Source organism: Eucyclogobius newberryi, unplaced genomic scaffold, assembly GCF_026437365.1.
Source record: "Eucyclogobius newberryi isolate DKJ021-1_F unplaced genomic scaffold, fEucNew1.0.hap1 SCAF_16, whole genome shotgun sequence".
NCBI classification, from domain to species: domain Eukaryota; kingdom Metazoa; phylum Chordata; class Actinopteri; order Gobiiformes; family Gobiidae; genus Eucyclogobius; species Eucyclogobius newberryi.
Window position 1 is genome coordinate 26,274,520 of NW_027315790.1, and position 15,864 is coordinate 26,290,383.

General features: G+C 45.1%; 1 protein-coding gene across 1 annotated transcript in view; it reads left to right on the forward strand.

The window, feature by feature from the left end:
- nfatc1 (nuclear factor of activated T cells 1) overlaps positions 1-15,864 on the forward strand; it is a 75,383-nt gene that overhangs the window by 43,871 nt on the left and 15,648 nt on the right. Inside the window, exons 7-9 of the mRNA XM_072448140.1 lie at positions 4,152-4,207; positions 9,131-9,263; positions 13,794-14,285. Of these exons, the coding sequence (XP_072304241.1) occupies positions 4,152-4,207; positions 9,131-9,263; positions 13,794-14,285 (681 nt within the window). The remainder of the gene's footprint in view (positions 1-4,151; positions 4,208-9,130; positions 9,264-13,793; positions 14,286-15,864) is intronic.

The following is a 15,864-nucleotide window of genomic DNA, read 5'->3' on the forward strand; positions in this document are numbered from 1 at the left end:
GAAAAAAAAATGGCAAGAAGAAATGGCAAACCGGCGTAGTAAAGACAAACAGGAACGAGAAATAATGGGATTTCTGGCTGTGTAAATGTACCACTATTTACTCAAAATCAAGTAAAATAGCAGTAAATTATACTTAATTGTCCGTAACGATTGTGCACAGTTTGATCCAAATTAAACCTTGATTGATGGGTCAAATGTAGATGGCACATACTGTAAAGGAGGCCAAATTTTACAGACTCTGTCCAATATTTTTGGGTGGACTTTATAGTTTAAAATGCAGCTGCAGTTAAAAGAAGCAGAGCAAAAGTGATCCTATTCTTTAGATTAAAACGTTTTCTTCACAACAACAACAAATAAAGAAAAACTAAACAATTCCATAAGCTTAAATTGACAACTTCCCAAAGATTCCTCACAGTGTTTAATATCAGATTCTACAGTGATTTCCCTTTGACCTTTAGGCCTAATGTGGCGTTTTGTGTGTTTGTGTTTGCCGAGTCTGTGGGACAAAGAGCTGGAGTGAAAAGTGAGACTGTCCCGTTCAACAGGTGTCTGGTCTTTCATGTAATAACACTGTCTGTGCCCGCTGTGCCCCCTGTGCCCGCTGTGCCCCCTGTGCCCGCTGTGCCCCCTGTGCCCCCTGTGCCCCCTGTGCCCGCTGTTGTGCCCGCTGTTGTGCCCGCTGTGCCACATCAGCGCCGCAAACCAAACATGAACCCATCCGACCTTTTTAACCGCTTCCCTTTCCATAAAACACATTCTCAGTTGTATTTGTAGTGATATAAATAAACCAATACTGCTACAGATGTGTATTATTACTACAACGTGTATTATTACTGCAACGTTATCATCTCTTTCTTCAGCTATTACACTTTTATTTCAGCAGTGTTTAGTATATGTTTTTTTTATTTATTTACAGTATTTACACCTTTTATACATTTGTAATTACCAGTTCTTAAACATGTAATTACACAGAAAATAGTTGGCTGTAATCTAAAGCTTTATCAAATTAGTTTTTTTTCCGTTTTGTTTTGAATGCATCACTTTATCTTAGCTTTGGCCTTTTATTAGTCTATTCCATGTAATTACCAGTTCACACGTGTAATTACCAGTTCACACATGTAATTACACAATAATTAGGGAACTGTAATCTAAAGCTTTACCAAATGTATTATTATTATTATTATTATTATTATTATTATTTTAACATGAGTAAAACAGCCCTTTATTACGGTCCATTCCATGTGACCAGTACTTACATGTATAATTACCAGTACTTACTCATGTAACTACACAGTAACTAGTGGTTTAAGATGCAATATTCACAAAACCTTAATATCATGTTTTATTTTCGCCGATATTCAGACAATATTATTGCAATATTAATAGTACAAATGCTGCTCCACATTTAAAAATAAACTCTATTTCATAATCATGATAATGGGACTCGCAGATGGAGTTAGATTTCTGCAGATGTGTTACGGGACTCCGAGCATCACCTCTTTGGTATTTGGAGGATTACATCAGGTCCCTCCTGAGTGCGTCTGGTCTGAGTCTCGGGTCAGGTCTGGGTCCTGGTCCGTGCTCCTGGTCCATGCTCCTGGTCTGTGCTCCTGGTCCATGCTCCTGGTCCGCGCTCCTGGTCCATGCTCCTGGTCCTGGTCCATGCTCCTGATCCTGGTCCATGCTCCTGGTCCACACTCCTGGTCCGCGCTCCTGGTCCGCGCTCCTGGTCCATGCTCCTGGTCTGTGCTCCTGGTCCATGCTCCTGGTCCACGCTCCTGGTCCATGCTCCTGGTCCTGGTCCATGCTCCTGATCCTGGTCCATGCTCCTGGTCCACGCTCCTGGTCCGTGCTCCTGGTCCATGCTCCTGGTCCGCGTTCCTGGTCCGCGCTCCTGGTCCACGCTCCTGGTCCGTGCTCCTGGTCCATGCTCCTGGTCCGCGCTCCTGGTCCGCGCTCCTGGTCCATGCTCCTGGTCCATGCTCCTGGTCCTGGTCCATGCTCCTGATCCTGGTCCATGCTCCTGGTCCATGCTCCTGGTCCATGCTCCTGGTCCTGGTCCATGCTCCTGATCCTGGTCCATGCTCCTGGTCCATGCTCCTGGTCCATGCTCCTGGTCCTGGTCCATGCTCCTGATCCTGGTCCATGCTCCTGGTCCATGCTCCTGGTCCGCGCTCCTGGTCCATGCTCCTGGTCCGCGCTCCTGGTCCGCGCTCCTGGTCCATGCTCCTGGTCCATGCTCCTGGTCCTGGTCCATGCTCCTGATCCTGGTCCATGCTCCTGGTCCACGCTCCTGGTCCGCGCTCCTGGTCCATGCTCCTGGTCCGCGCTCCTGGTCCGCGCTCCTGGTCCACGCTCCTGGTCCGTGCTCCTGGTCCATGCTCCTGGTCCGCGCTCCTGGTCCGCGCTCCTGGTCCACGCTCCTGGTCCGCGCTCCTGGTCCATGCTCCTGGTCCGCGCTCCTGGTCCGCGCCCCTGGTCCACGCTCCTGGTCCGTGCTCCTGGTCCATGCTCTTGGTCCGCGCTCCTGGTCCGTGCTCCTGGTCCATGCTCCTGGTCCGCGCTCCTGGTCCGCGCTCCTGGTCCATGCTCCTGGTCCATGCTCCTGGTCCTGGTCCATGCTCCTGATCCTGGTCCATGCTCCTGGTCCACGCTCCTGGTCCGCGCTCCTGGTCCATGCTCCTGGTCCGCGCTCCTGGTCCGCGCTCCTGGTCCACGCTCCTGGTCCGTGCTCCTGGTCCATGCTCCTGGTCCGCGCTCCTGGTCCGCGCTCCTGGTCCACGCTCCTGGTCCGCGCTCCTGGTCCATGCTCCTGGTCCGCGCTCCTGGTCCGCGCCCCTGGTCCACGCTCCTGGTCCGTGCTCCTGGTCCATGCTCTTGGTCCGCGCTCCTGGTCCGTGCTCCTGGTCCATGCTCCTGGTCCGCGCTCCTGGTCCACGCTCCTGGTCCATGCTCCTGGTCTGTGCTCCTGGTCTGTGCTCCTGGTCCATGCTCCTGGTCCACGCTCCTGGTCCATGCTCCTGGTCTGGACTGGGCTCAGAGGGTCTGAGGGATGAGCTCATGGTCCGGGCGCAGACTGCATGACGTTGGAGGTCTGGTTTCTGTATCACTGACATAACAGATGATTAGGACAAAACGCTTTCCTTCATTTTTGGCCATGATGCTGAATGTGACTGAGCTGCTGCGTTGAGTATAAGTGCACACAGTTTAATGAGTTTAGAAGGGAAATATTGAAGGATACAATGTGGAGGTCTAAGTGTTATGTTAATAGCCCAGTCACGGTAAATAATGTTGATGTGCGTTCTGTTGTTTACTACTGAAAATATCACAATAAACAATGGCATTTAAGACAGTTTGAGGCTCTTGAAAAGTTAAACCTGAATAGCTTTGCCAACTTGGGCCCCATTCGTCTACATTTATGAACCTCAAGAATATTATATGTCATATTCAAATGAAATTGTGACTGAATAGATACATTTTGTGAGGGGAAAACAACATATTCTGACCTTTTTTAGGGTTTGAGACCATTTCGATCAGACTACATTCACTCTTATACTTGTCAGATATAGGTTAGTAAGCTGTTTTGGATCAATATTGAGGTTAACAATGAACACGTGTGTAAAATAATGATCTATATCTGTTATAGTTATATACAATACCTTCTTTAAAATGAAAGTGGAGTCCTGTTTGAACTTTACATGGCTTATTGTATATAAATATAAAGCTCCACAGTCCCGCTTTGTCTCCGCACTAAAAGTACCAATTTTACACATCAAATAAATTTCAAATATTAACAATGCAGTTGTTTTTAGTCCAAAAGACACAATGAAAACGTAAAATATGGTGAAATATTTTGATAACTTGGAGATTTATACAGTTACAGCTACATGTATTGGCCGTACAGTGTTTAAGTACAACATGCAGTAGCTTCGAGCAAGTGTCATTATTATTATTTATTTATTCCGTGGAGATCCATAGAATAAGAAGCTTCTGTAACTCGTTCCAACAGCGCTGGCTTTCGTGTCCGTGGATACGTCGCACTCGGTCCGTGGGAGAGTCTCGGCTGGTGTCGTGTGCTGGGTGCAGAGTGGGTGGATCAGTGAAACCTGCAGTGTCTAAACCACTTCCCGTCTGTGTCTGTTTGTTCTCAGATGGACAGCACCTTTGGGAGACGGAGGCCAAGGTCGAGAGGGACACCGCCAAACCTGTGAGTCACAACACATGGCGCTACGACCCAGAGAGGAAGTTACACGGGGATGATAACGACCAAAACAGCAGCTGAGGAAATCTGTGTGATCAAATGTCACGAGGCTTTGTTTACAAATGACCCATTGTGGCGTTTGGCAAAGGTTTGGGATTGCAGAGCACAAAAAGGCACCATTTATCTAATTAGTTGTGAATAACATTAGCATTTCGTACCTGTGTTTTGGGGCAAATTGTTAAGAAGGAAACAAAATCATGTAATTATTGGTTTCACAATAATTACATGATAAAACATTTGACTAAGTTCCCTATTGTACACAGAATATGAAACATGCGTGGACATAATTGTGTTATTTCAAAGTAAAAAGGCCATCCTCTGTATCTTTTGATCTCACAATGATGAGAGAAAACTTAAAAGGTCATTTTTAACACAAAATATTAGTAGTTTCTCTAATAGTCCTTTAGTTCTTAACCAGATTTCAGCTTAGTATCTCGTTTCAATATTAGTTTAAAAAAATGATTAGCATCTGGCTATGAATGGTTTGGTTTAATAAGTCTTTGTGATGTAACATTATTGAGCTGAATCCATTCCTTTCAAAAAGAGATTAATTAAATGTAGTCGGATTACTGCTACAAAACACACGTCTGTTTTCAAAGTTGTTATAAGATGGTAAAAGTGCACTGTGTAACTTTTCTACTGTGTTCCTGACTGTTGTTCCGCAGTGTTGCATTAAATTGATCTTTTATTCATTTACAGGTGTATTTATTGCTCAAAAATATCTTATGCAAAGTGTTCAATCGCAAAAACAGATATTGCTATTTCGAAAAATTGTCCAAAAGTATTTTTCTTTAACGAATATTATCAATTTTTTTTTTTTTTACTATTTCGATTGCAGTAAAACACATTATTCTTTTGAAAACAAAGAGTAAACTGCTGCAAGCCACAGCTGAGCCATGACATTCTTACGGTGCGCTCTCCTGCTCGTCTCCATGGAGATAGGTTAAATGCTACGCTGTGGAACATACCCCAGTACACGAGTAACACGCTGCAGCTTTACGTTCTCTCTTTCTGTGCTGAGAGTGTTGAGAAACTCCTCAAAAGTAAAACTATAGCTCTTAAATCACTGCGATCGACTGTGACTCTGAAACTGAATTCTTCTACCCGGGTCGTACCAGAGTTTAGCCAAATAAACGGTCCATAAGTCGCAGCGTGAGTCCTGTTCACTTACACTGGGCCTGGACACAGTGTGGACTTTATTATAGGGAGACTTGGTGGTCCCAGACTCCGACCGTTAACTGTGGAGCAGGCCAGGATCCTGCTTTTGGGACGGAAGAAATGTTGTGTTTCAAATGTGTTGAAAAGGTTTGAAAAGTTCAGTGTGTGTGTGTGTGTGATGTGAGGGAGGAGACGCCTGGCACTGAGTCCGGGCTTTTCCTGTGAGATAGAGGTTTCCCCGCTCTGTAGACGGCAGGAAAATAAAGACGTTTGACAGAGGAAAGGGGAGCTGGAAGTCCACTGCTAAAAATATTTGCATTGACTGAAAACTGAACAGTCAAAGTTGATTGAGATTTCTACGTCACTGCTTTTTTACATTCTGCAAATTAAAGAAAACACGTGAGTCATGTCCAATCAACCGTTTTAGGAAAGCTTTCTCTGTATGAGTAGCAGAAAGAGTTGTAGTAATACCACAAGTACACAGTGGATTTTACTGTTCTGTATGAAATAACAATTATGACCTTTTTATATGTGCAAATGAATGTGCAGCTAAAATGGTCGTTATAACCATTACAAGGTGAGAAATGCATCAAATACTAAACAATATCATGAATGTTGTTTCAAAGATATGCAAAATTGGAGCATACGATGTATTGTTTATTGGAAAAATGTGACAAAAGTGTGTTAAAACTTCCTTGTGTTTTAATAATCCAACCAAATACGGGACTTTTGACACATTTTCTGTGTTGTACCTTTACAAACAAGGGTATAAAGTGATATTTTGGCACGTTTGTGGGTAATTTATGTCTTTGATACTTAAACAAATACATTTAAAGACATGTCAGAGCACATTTCTGTTGAATTGTCTTCTGATTATCATTTTCAAGGCACTAAAAATATAAGTATAAGTCCTCTACCGCTCTATTAATTATATATTCTGCAAGTTCTTTCACTTTCCACAGTTTGAGTCGCCTCACAGCCATTTTCCAACCTCTCGTACGCCGGTGTTCATTAAAAAGAAGTAAAGACAGGCAATAGCAGCGTGTTACAAGGGCTCTCGGTTTGTTCAGGTGCTTGTTGTTAGCCCGCTTCGCACTGCCATCATTAGTGCATTCTCCAGAACGTTCTCCGTCACCTGCACAAACCCAGCGGGCTCAGGCTGAAACGCCAGCTGCGCAGAGGCATTTCCAACGGGACACATCAAATTATACTGACAAATCTTCCCCTCGGACGTCCAGAAAGGCTCCTCTGTGTCCCATCTGTCCCCCCGCCGTCCCCGCCCTCGCTCTGTCTCTAGTATTTCCCTCTGTGGTCGTTCTGAGACACCGTTGAGTTTTTAATTTCCAAAGAGATGTGATAAACCTGAAGGATTTGACGCTCGTGCTATATTTCCTTTTAATAGTGACACAGAATGAAACGCAGATGCTCAGATGACAACTGCTGATACTTCTGATACTGCTGATACTGCTGATACTTCTGCTACTGTCAAATACTAGAACGACTAGTACTGTTACTGCGACTTCTGTTTAATAGTATCACTGCTGCTTTGACTGTACTTTCTCTTGCTAAAACTACCACTTCTGTTCTTGCAAAAACATATCTCTCTGTTTTGAATGTATTTTTCTTTTGATCCATGTAAATAATTATTCTATTGGATTTTCTCACGTTTGGATGGATTCATATTTTGACTGAAGAAAAATACAATTGGCTTTTGAAAACTGCATCGACTGTTGTGGTGAAGAAGGAGCTGAGTCGAAAGGCAAAGCTCTCGATTGACTGGTCGGTCTACGTTCCTGCCCTCACCTATGGTCATGAGCTTTGGGTAATGACCGAAAGGACAAGATCGCGGAGTAGCTCGGAGTAGAGCCGCTGCTCCTCCAGCTGAGGTGGCTCGGGCATCTGTTCCGGATGCCTCCTGGGCGCCTCCCTGGAGAGGTGTTCCGGGCATGTCCCACCGGGAAGAGGCCCCGGGGAAGACCCAGGACACGCTGGAAGGACTATGTCTCTCGGCTGGCCTGGGAACGCCTCGGGATCCCCCCGGAGGAGTTGGAGGAAGTGTCTGGGGAAAAGGAAGTTCCTGCTTGGACTGCTGCCCCCGCGACCCGGCCCCGGATAAAGCGGTAGAAAATGGATTGATGGGTTTTGAAAACATTTCTGCACAAAGAGTTATCTGATAAAGCCTCTGGTGACTTTTTAAAATGGATCTTGTTTTGCAAATGGACTCGTCTTGTACCGTCTGTGCTGTGGACTCTAAAGTCACGGCTTGGACTCGAGTCAAACTTTTGAGTCACTATTTGAATGACTTGAGACGTGACTTGATAAAGTGGAGTTAGACTCGGGCCTCGACTTGAACGCCTTGAACTCTCTCCTAAAAACAGTTTTCTCTTTACAGTTGAAGCCAGGCAGATGCTTCGTTGTATAATTGTGTTGGCGCAAACGTGAACCTCCCACTTCTCTATACGTGACCAGGACTTTCTTTTCAAAAATCTATATTCTGCAATTTGGTTTAATGATTTGAAAAGACTCAAAGCAGAGGACTTGGAATTGACTTAGACTTTGACCCATCTCCGTCCCACCTTTTCACCGTTACTACTGCTGCCACTACCAGACAAATTCTAATGAAAAACCTTTAATTTGCTGTATTATTATTCCATATTATACCAAGAGCACAGCTGAGCAAAGTGCTGTACGCTAAACATAGAATCAACACAGCTCAAACAATAAAACACGAGTGAAGTAATAAGTGTTAAGTCCTGGGTAAAAGCAACAAGAAACCTAAAAAAGTGTGTGAAAAAGGTGCGTTTTTAAGAGACATTTTGCCTCTTTAGTAGAACATAAACCCACAGATGCTCCGGGCTGAACTCATCTGGCTTCTATTGGCTCTACGCAGGAGCCAAACGTAAATGTGTCCACTCCTGGGCCTGTCGTGTCCCTGCGTCCTCCAAACATCCTCTGTGCAGACGGATGACTCTCTCCGGCTCATCCCCTGATGCGCTCACAGATTTACATTCAAACCAGGACGTGAACTTCAGCCTCCACGAACGCACCAGAAGCTCTTGGCTCCCGCTCTCTGCCGTTTTTTGATTCATGCCTCGACTGTCGAAGATGTATAAATTGTTCCTTAAAGTGAACGGCGTGTCCTCGAAGTGCGTGTGTGAGAAACATCGAGAATGAAGAATGATGTGATCGGGAGTGAATATGTTCTCCGGTGAATATAATATAAAGCTGATTCGTCTGTGGGATTGTGACCTCTTTTACTCGTGATTGTTCAAAGTCAAACGGACCATGTGTGTGGGTTAAGCTGCATATCGATCATGCGCATCGGGACGAGGGGGGACGGGGGGCGCTTCCAGGCCAAGACGTCTTTGTGAAAAAAGCGTGCGGTTTTGGCCGGTCGCACAGTTAAAGTGCTTCAGAGCCTCTTTTCACAGCAAGAAGGTCCTGCCTTCTGGACTCATATGGAGTTTATTTATTAACCTTTATTAAACTGGGTAATAAAACCAAAGAGACATTTGTGTTAACTCCATCCTATTTGGCTCAAACCCCACAATTGTGTCAAGACCAGTCCTCCATCTGACCTTTGCAATCTTGTGGTACAGTTTGTGTGTATTAAAACACTTTACGTCCATGTTAGCTCGATTATTATCATGTATGGGACTTTTTCTGTTTGATTGCTGTCTCATATTGACTTAAGTTCCTGTCGCTTCACAGAACACACTGGTGGTGGAGGTCCCCCCGTACAGGAACCAGAGGCTGTCGGCTCCGGTTCACGTCAACTTCTACGTTTGCAGTGGCAAACGCAAACGGAGCCAGTACCAGCGCTTCACCTACGTCCCCGCCGCCGGTCAGTCTCATCACAACATTATAGTTTGATTTAAGTAGAGACGTCTTTAAAATGAACCCGTCACTGTCCATTTCATCCTGGTTTTAGACGGGTTTGATCCAGATTCAAACCGGGATTAGTTCAGGTTCAGTCCAAATGTTAATGTGGCGCATGTGTAAGTGTGAACGCATCATTTAAAACTACAAATGATAAACTCATTATATCTGCTTCTCAGGCACAATTATAGATAATCACATCTAAGAAACTCAGTTATGTGCAAAAAACATGCACACACTTAGAAATAAAGGCTGTGACTGCTTTGTTTAAGCTTTATTTCTGTTTAAAATGGAGAAAAGTCATACAAATTCAACAAACATCGGCTAAACACTTTTTCTTAAATGTTATTACACTTTATATTGTTTTTACATGCAAAGACGGCGGACAAACAGACTGTATTGCCCTTTGTCTTGTGGTTTGTGAGGGAGGAACAAAGCTACGGCATTGTTTAGGGAACCCTCAATAAAACATGCTCTTTTTCAAACCTGGATGTAGCTGCTCTGGCTGAAAACGTTTGGGTGGGACGAGGGGGACGAGAGGGACGAGAGAGACGAGGGGGACGAGGGGTGACGAGAGGAACCAGTGGGATGAGGGGGGACGAGAGGCATGAGAGAGACGAGGGGTGACGAGGGGGACGAGAGGCATGAGGGGGAGGAGAGGAACCAGGAACCAGGGGGACGAGGGGCGACGAGGGGGGAAGAGGGAGACGAGAGGAACGAGAGGAAACAGGGGGATGAGGGGGGACGAGAGCCACGAGGGGAACGAGAGGGACGAGGGGTGACGAGGGGGTCGAGAGGCATGAGGGGGACAAGAGAGACAAGAGGGACGAGAGGAACGAGGGGGACGAGAGGGACGAGAGAGACGAGGGGGATGAGAGGCATGAGGGGGAGGAGAGGAACCAGGGGGACGAGAAGGACAAGGGGGGACGAGCGGAACGAGAGGAACCAGGGGGATGAGGGGGGACGAGAGGCACGAGGCGAACGAGAGGGACGAGGGGGACGAGGGGGACGAGAGGGACGAGAGAGACGAGGGGTGACAAGGGGGACGAGAGGAACCAGGGGGACAAGAGAGACAAGGGGTGACGAGGGGGACGAGAGGAACCAGGGGGACGAGAGGGACGAGAGAGACGAGGGGTGACGAGGGGGACGAGAGGGGAGGAGAGGAACCAGGGGGATGAGGGGGGACGAGAGGCACGAGGGGAACGAGAGGGACGAGGGGTGACGAGAGGAGACGAGAGGCACGAGGGGGACGAGAGGGACAAGAGAGACGACGGGTGACCAGGGGGACGAGAGGAACCAGGGGGACAAGAGAGACAAGGGGTGACGAGGGGGACGAGAGGAACCAGGGGGACGAGAGGGACGAGAGAGACGAGGGGTGACGAGGGGGACGAGAGGGGACGAGAGGAACCAGGGGGACAAGGGGGGACGAGAGGGACGAGAGGGATCAGGGGGGACGAGGGGGATGAGGGAGACGAGGGGGGATGAAGAGGAACGAGGGGGGACAAGCGGACATGGGAACGGCGAGTCTTTGCCGTAAGGAAGCGACAGCCAAGCTAAATATAAACACCAACTTGAATGTAAAAAGTAATTGGTGCCGTTTTGGAGTGGGAGGTTCAAAGCTTCATGACTCATTTGGTCTGCCCCGCTGCTGCATGTACGGGCGAGTCACTGTCCCGAAGTGAATACACGTCATTGTCCTGCGACCGAGAGAGAGAGAGGGCGAGGAAGACAGAGAGAGAGAGGGCGAGACGAGGGAGAGTTAGGGACACGGGGAGGCTGTGGTCAGCGTCTTCTACAGGTCAATGTAGGAGAAAGTTGGGGGAAAACACAGTGGTTTGGCACGATGGGCTAAAACGTGAATAGGCAGTGTTTTCAGTGGCGCTAGCGGTTAGCATTTAGAGCTTAGTCATTTATACTGAAGGGCTTGAAATACTTGGATCGGCCAAGAGTTTTGTCAATGGGTCATTGACGATTCTGATTCATCCACATGTTCTTACGGACGAGATAATGATACTGAGGCTTCATAAAACAAATAAAGAGACAAAACACACACAGACTCAGGCATGAGAACACGGACAGAAAGAGTGAATGTGTAGGTGCATTTATCCAGTTAATGTTTCTATTTGTTACAGTGGATTACGCACAGATTTGACCAAACATTTTAAACTTAAACAACTAAAGGTCTAAACTGTCGACTATTGATTGGTCGATTAATTAAAGGAATCAATGCTGCTAATTCTCTGATTTAGCCACGAATGCTCTACAGCAGGCATGTCCAAGCTAAGGCCCGGGGGCCAAATGCGGCCCTCAGACCAATTTTTGGCGGCCCTCCGGCTTCCTGCTAAGTTGGTCCAAACAACAAAAAGTAGTAGTTTTTACTGTTAAATTGGAGAGATTGTTGCATTTGGATGATATACCAACATAACATTAATGTTCCAAGTCTTATTAAAGGTGTGGAGGCATCAAAACTATGTCAAATGCAAAAAATTAACATTTTCGGGTTATTTATGGCCCTCTGCTCTGTATAAGTTGCAAAATGCCACCCTCTGTGAAAAAGGTTTGGACACCCCTGCTCTACAGTATGGCATCAAACGTCCCCATGCCGACAAGCAGGAGACGCCACCAGGCCAAGTTACAGGTCAGATCTGTGGCGAGGCGAGAGCGTTCACAGTAACATGTTTTCCATTCAGTTACATCGTCCGTGGCCAAACTGAATGTAAAGCTTTTGACCAAACAACAGAATCATTATTTATCGTCTCCATCGTTTCAACCACATGTTTTTAAGCTGTTTTGGGGGCGTCTGGGAAACCGTAACATGGTGATAAACGTCCAACGCCTAGTGGGACACCTGTTTTACTTCTCAGGTTTGAACACGGGAGGAATCTCTTGTCCGTTCTCCCCCCGTTCCATCGTCCGCGGTGAAGAATCGTTCATCTCAGAGCGACAAATCCCTCCTGCCGCCGTGACACATTTCCTAAAGCACATTTAGGAGAATTATCGCGACCTTAAATCCAACTCAAACAGGACTTTTAGTGTCAGAGCTGCTGGACGTTTCTCATGTTGGTGACTCAGTGCTTTTATAGGTTTGGAGTCCTTTCAAAGTAAGAGCGGTCATAGAAGAAACCACGTCCAACTCGCTCACTGTTCAAGGCTATATATAATGTTGACTCGAGTTATGCGGCGTTTCGTGCAACAAACTGGAGCCTGCGTTGTGACTTTAACACACTGCGATAAAAAGGAATATCTGGAGATCTTGATACGAGTCAGAAATCCAAACGGCAAGGCGTAAATAAACTTAATTATACCCAAAACCAGGATAAGATTCTGAATTCAAGCTGGAACGTTTAGCACTCTGTCAAAGAAAGTGGAAGAGTGGTCCCAAAATAGCTCTTAAAGACTTGTGAACAGGGCTGGATTTCAGTGTTTCTGCTCTTATCTCAGTTAAACTCTCTCTCATGCACAAGTTTGTCCGTCTGCGATGAGATTTTACAGATCGTGGGGGAAATCTCGTGTGGGACAGGGACCAAGACTAATCTTAGCATCGTCGTACATCCAAAAGACGTATCAAGCATGTCTGAGGTTATGGAGTCCTCTTCACGTCCATCATGTGCTCAACAGTAAATGCAAGCGCTGCTCAAAGTAACAGCAGAGGAGCTCAGCCTTGAACCTGGACATTTTTCTTTCATTTACTAAGTTTTAATGTCATTTAACCGGTACAACTTCAGTTTAAGAGCGCTGTACCTGATTTTTACTGTCTTAAAACATGAAAAACAGGACTTGTTCATTTTAAACTGTTTGCAACATGTTTTTCTCACTTGGGCAACATGTTTTTCTCACTTACCTAATACAGCTCGAATATTCACCGTGATGAGTTCATAAGCACATTCACCACTTTCTGAGGCCAGAGATGCCGCCACGGTAAAGCTATAAAGAGCAAAACACTTTTTAATTAGATGTAGAGAAAGTGCTGGGCTCTCATTTTGACGCGAATAGATGCTTTAACAATATATATATGTACTGGTAGAAAACAGATTTAACTTTAGTACATGCAAAAAATCAAGTACAGCCCTTTTAACACAATTTTAGTTTACATTTCTTTCTCCAAAGTCTGAACTCTGCTCCAAACTACGTGCTTTTACTTACTGAGGATTGGTTGTACCTTGTCTATTACAAAAAAATACAGGTTTATTTGAATGGAATGACTGACACTCAATATTTATTTAATTCATTTTTTAAAAAAAATATTATTATAATTTTTTTTATCATTTATTTTAATTGATCTGATTCATTTTAAATGTATTTTAAATTTGTTTTATTTATTATTTTATTTATTTTATTTATTTTATTTATTTTATTTATTTTATTTATTTTATTTATTTTATTTATTTTATTTATTTTATTTATTTTATTACTGTGCAGCCATAATCATAACCCTATAAAACGCTGTGAAGTCGTTTGAAACCTAACGATCCTGTTCTCGTCTTTGGCCCCTCAGTCCCGACCATAAAGACGGAGCCTCGCGATGATTTTGACGGCGCTCTGGTCGGGCCCCCGCTGCCTCTGCACCCCAAACCGTACTTCCCTCCGCCCGCTCTGACCCCCATCATCCTGAGCGGGCCCGGGACGCCCTTCTCCTCCGCACAATCGCCCCAGCGCATCAACGCCAAACCGCCGCCCGTCCCTCCCGTCTCACCCGGTCTGTCGCCCACGGCAGCGACCTTCGCCCTGCCCCTCCCGCACATGTCAATCATACAGGAGACCCCCGGGCGCTTCGCTCCGAGTCCGCTGTCTCCGCCGTCCACGCCGAGCCCGGAGTCGCCTTTTCCCACCAAAACGACCGCGAATAACGTCCCACCGCCCGCCCCCAGCGCCTCGCCACTCCAACCCAAAGACAGGAGCCGTGACGAGGCCGGGGCCCCCGCGCAGGTCGTCCCCGTCAGCATCAAGCAAGAACCGCAGGAGCTGGACCAGATGTACCTCGACGACGGTGAGCACCAGGTTTTTCACTTACTCTCTTCCATATTCTGCAGTTTTGAGAGGACGTGAGGTAAAAGACTGTGTGGTGTCGGTGTCTGAAATCAATTGGATTTAGTGGAACAAACGTGTAAATACAGGTTTGTTTGACGGCACAAAGCGAAGCAAAAAAGTCCCCATGGAGTTAAGAAAGCACTTAAAAAGTTACTTGATGAACATTTAAATTTACAACAGTATTCTCTCATCAGAATGTACTTAAAGTTGTGTTTTGATTCATGTTTGAGTAAATCCTGCATTGTCCTGGTTTCTTTTTTTTACTATTTTATTCTTCAGCAGAACATAAAACATACACAAACTCAACAACAGTTATCACACCAGAAGAGGGGGTAAAAAAAATGATACAAATGATACGGGAAATAAAAATAAAATAAAATAAATAATAATAAAATAAATAATAATAATGATAATAATAATAATACATTTAAAAACTCAAGAGCGTGCTGGACTTGTTGAGGCTTAAGTTTTAGGAGCAAAAGTTATAAGGGAGAATAAGGGACAAAAGGGGGGAAAGAATAAATAAATAAAAAGACATTTCATTGGTATACGTATCCATACATAGACGCCCACATATATGTATATATATATATATATATATATATATATATATATATATTTACACACATGTGCACATAGTCGGCCATATATTCATATACATACACATATACGTACCTCTCACATACATATACATACACAAAGAGGAATTACTCAAGATAATTCAAGATAATTGTCCCATTTTGACCATTGTCTTTTAAATTTGTCTATTTATAAGTTGAGTCCTGAGGTTATTTGTTTCATTTTGCGTATGTCTGTTATTTTATCCAGTCCTGTGGCGTTGGAGCGGTTTGAGTCATCCATTTTTGTGTAAGCGCTTTCTTCCCAGCCGCCAGCAGTATATTCCACAGATCGTCTTCCTTTGTGTCCTTTGCAGGAGGTTTGAGGCCAAAGTACATCATTCCAAAGTTAAAGCGGATGGTGATGTTAAAGACAGTCTGGTCATTGTCTGCTTTCAAGGCTTGAGTGTTGATATTGCGGTTTAAAATGAACAAATTATAAATCATATGTTTGAATCTAATACTAAATATCGGGGAAAAGCGTAATATGTCTTAATTAACATGTCGTTACGCTAATATCGAAGCGTTTACCTCCTTAAAGCAAATGCAGACGATGTCATACCTGTCCTTTCTTCACACACCACTGAACACAGACACAAGGGAAAAGAGTACTTATACTGCAATGTACTCTGGGTAAAGATGACAAATTCTTCACGTTTTACTGTTTAAATAATGAATTGCTTCGGCGCCGAATGGCACAGAGTCAATGTGAGAGCTGCAGCTCAGAGCGAGTGAGCAAAGCCTTTCAAAAACCAAACACTCCGTTTTCAAATGTGGAAAATATTAAGTCGCCAAATTAAATGACAATAAGGTTTTGTACGAAGGCCCAAAATGGCTTCCGCCCTGCGCAGCGTCCGCAGGTGCGCGCCGCATTTTAATAGGTATCGCATGAGTCACAGCGTGTGCAGCCAGGACAGCTTT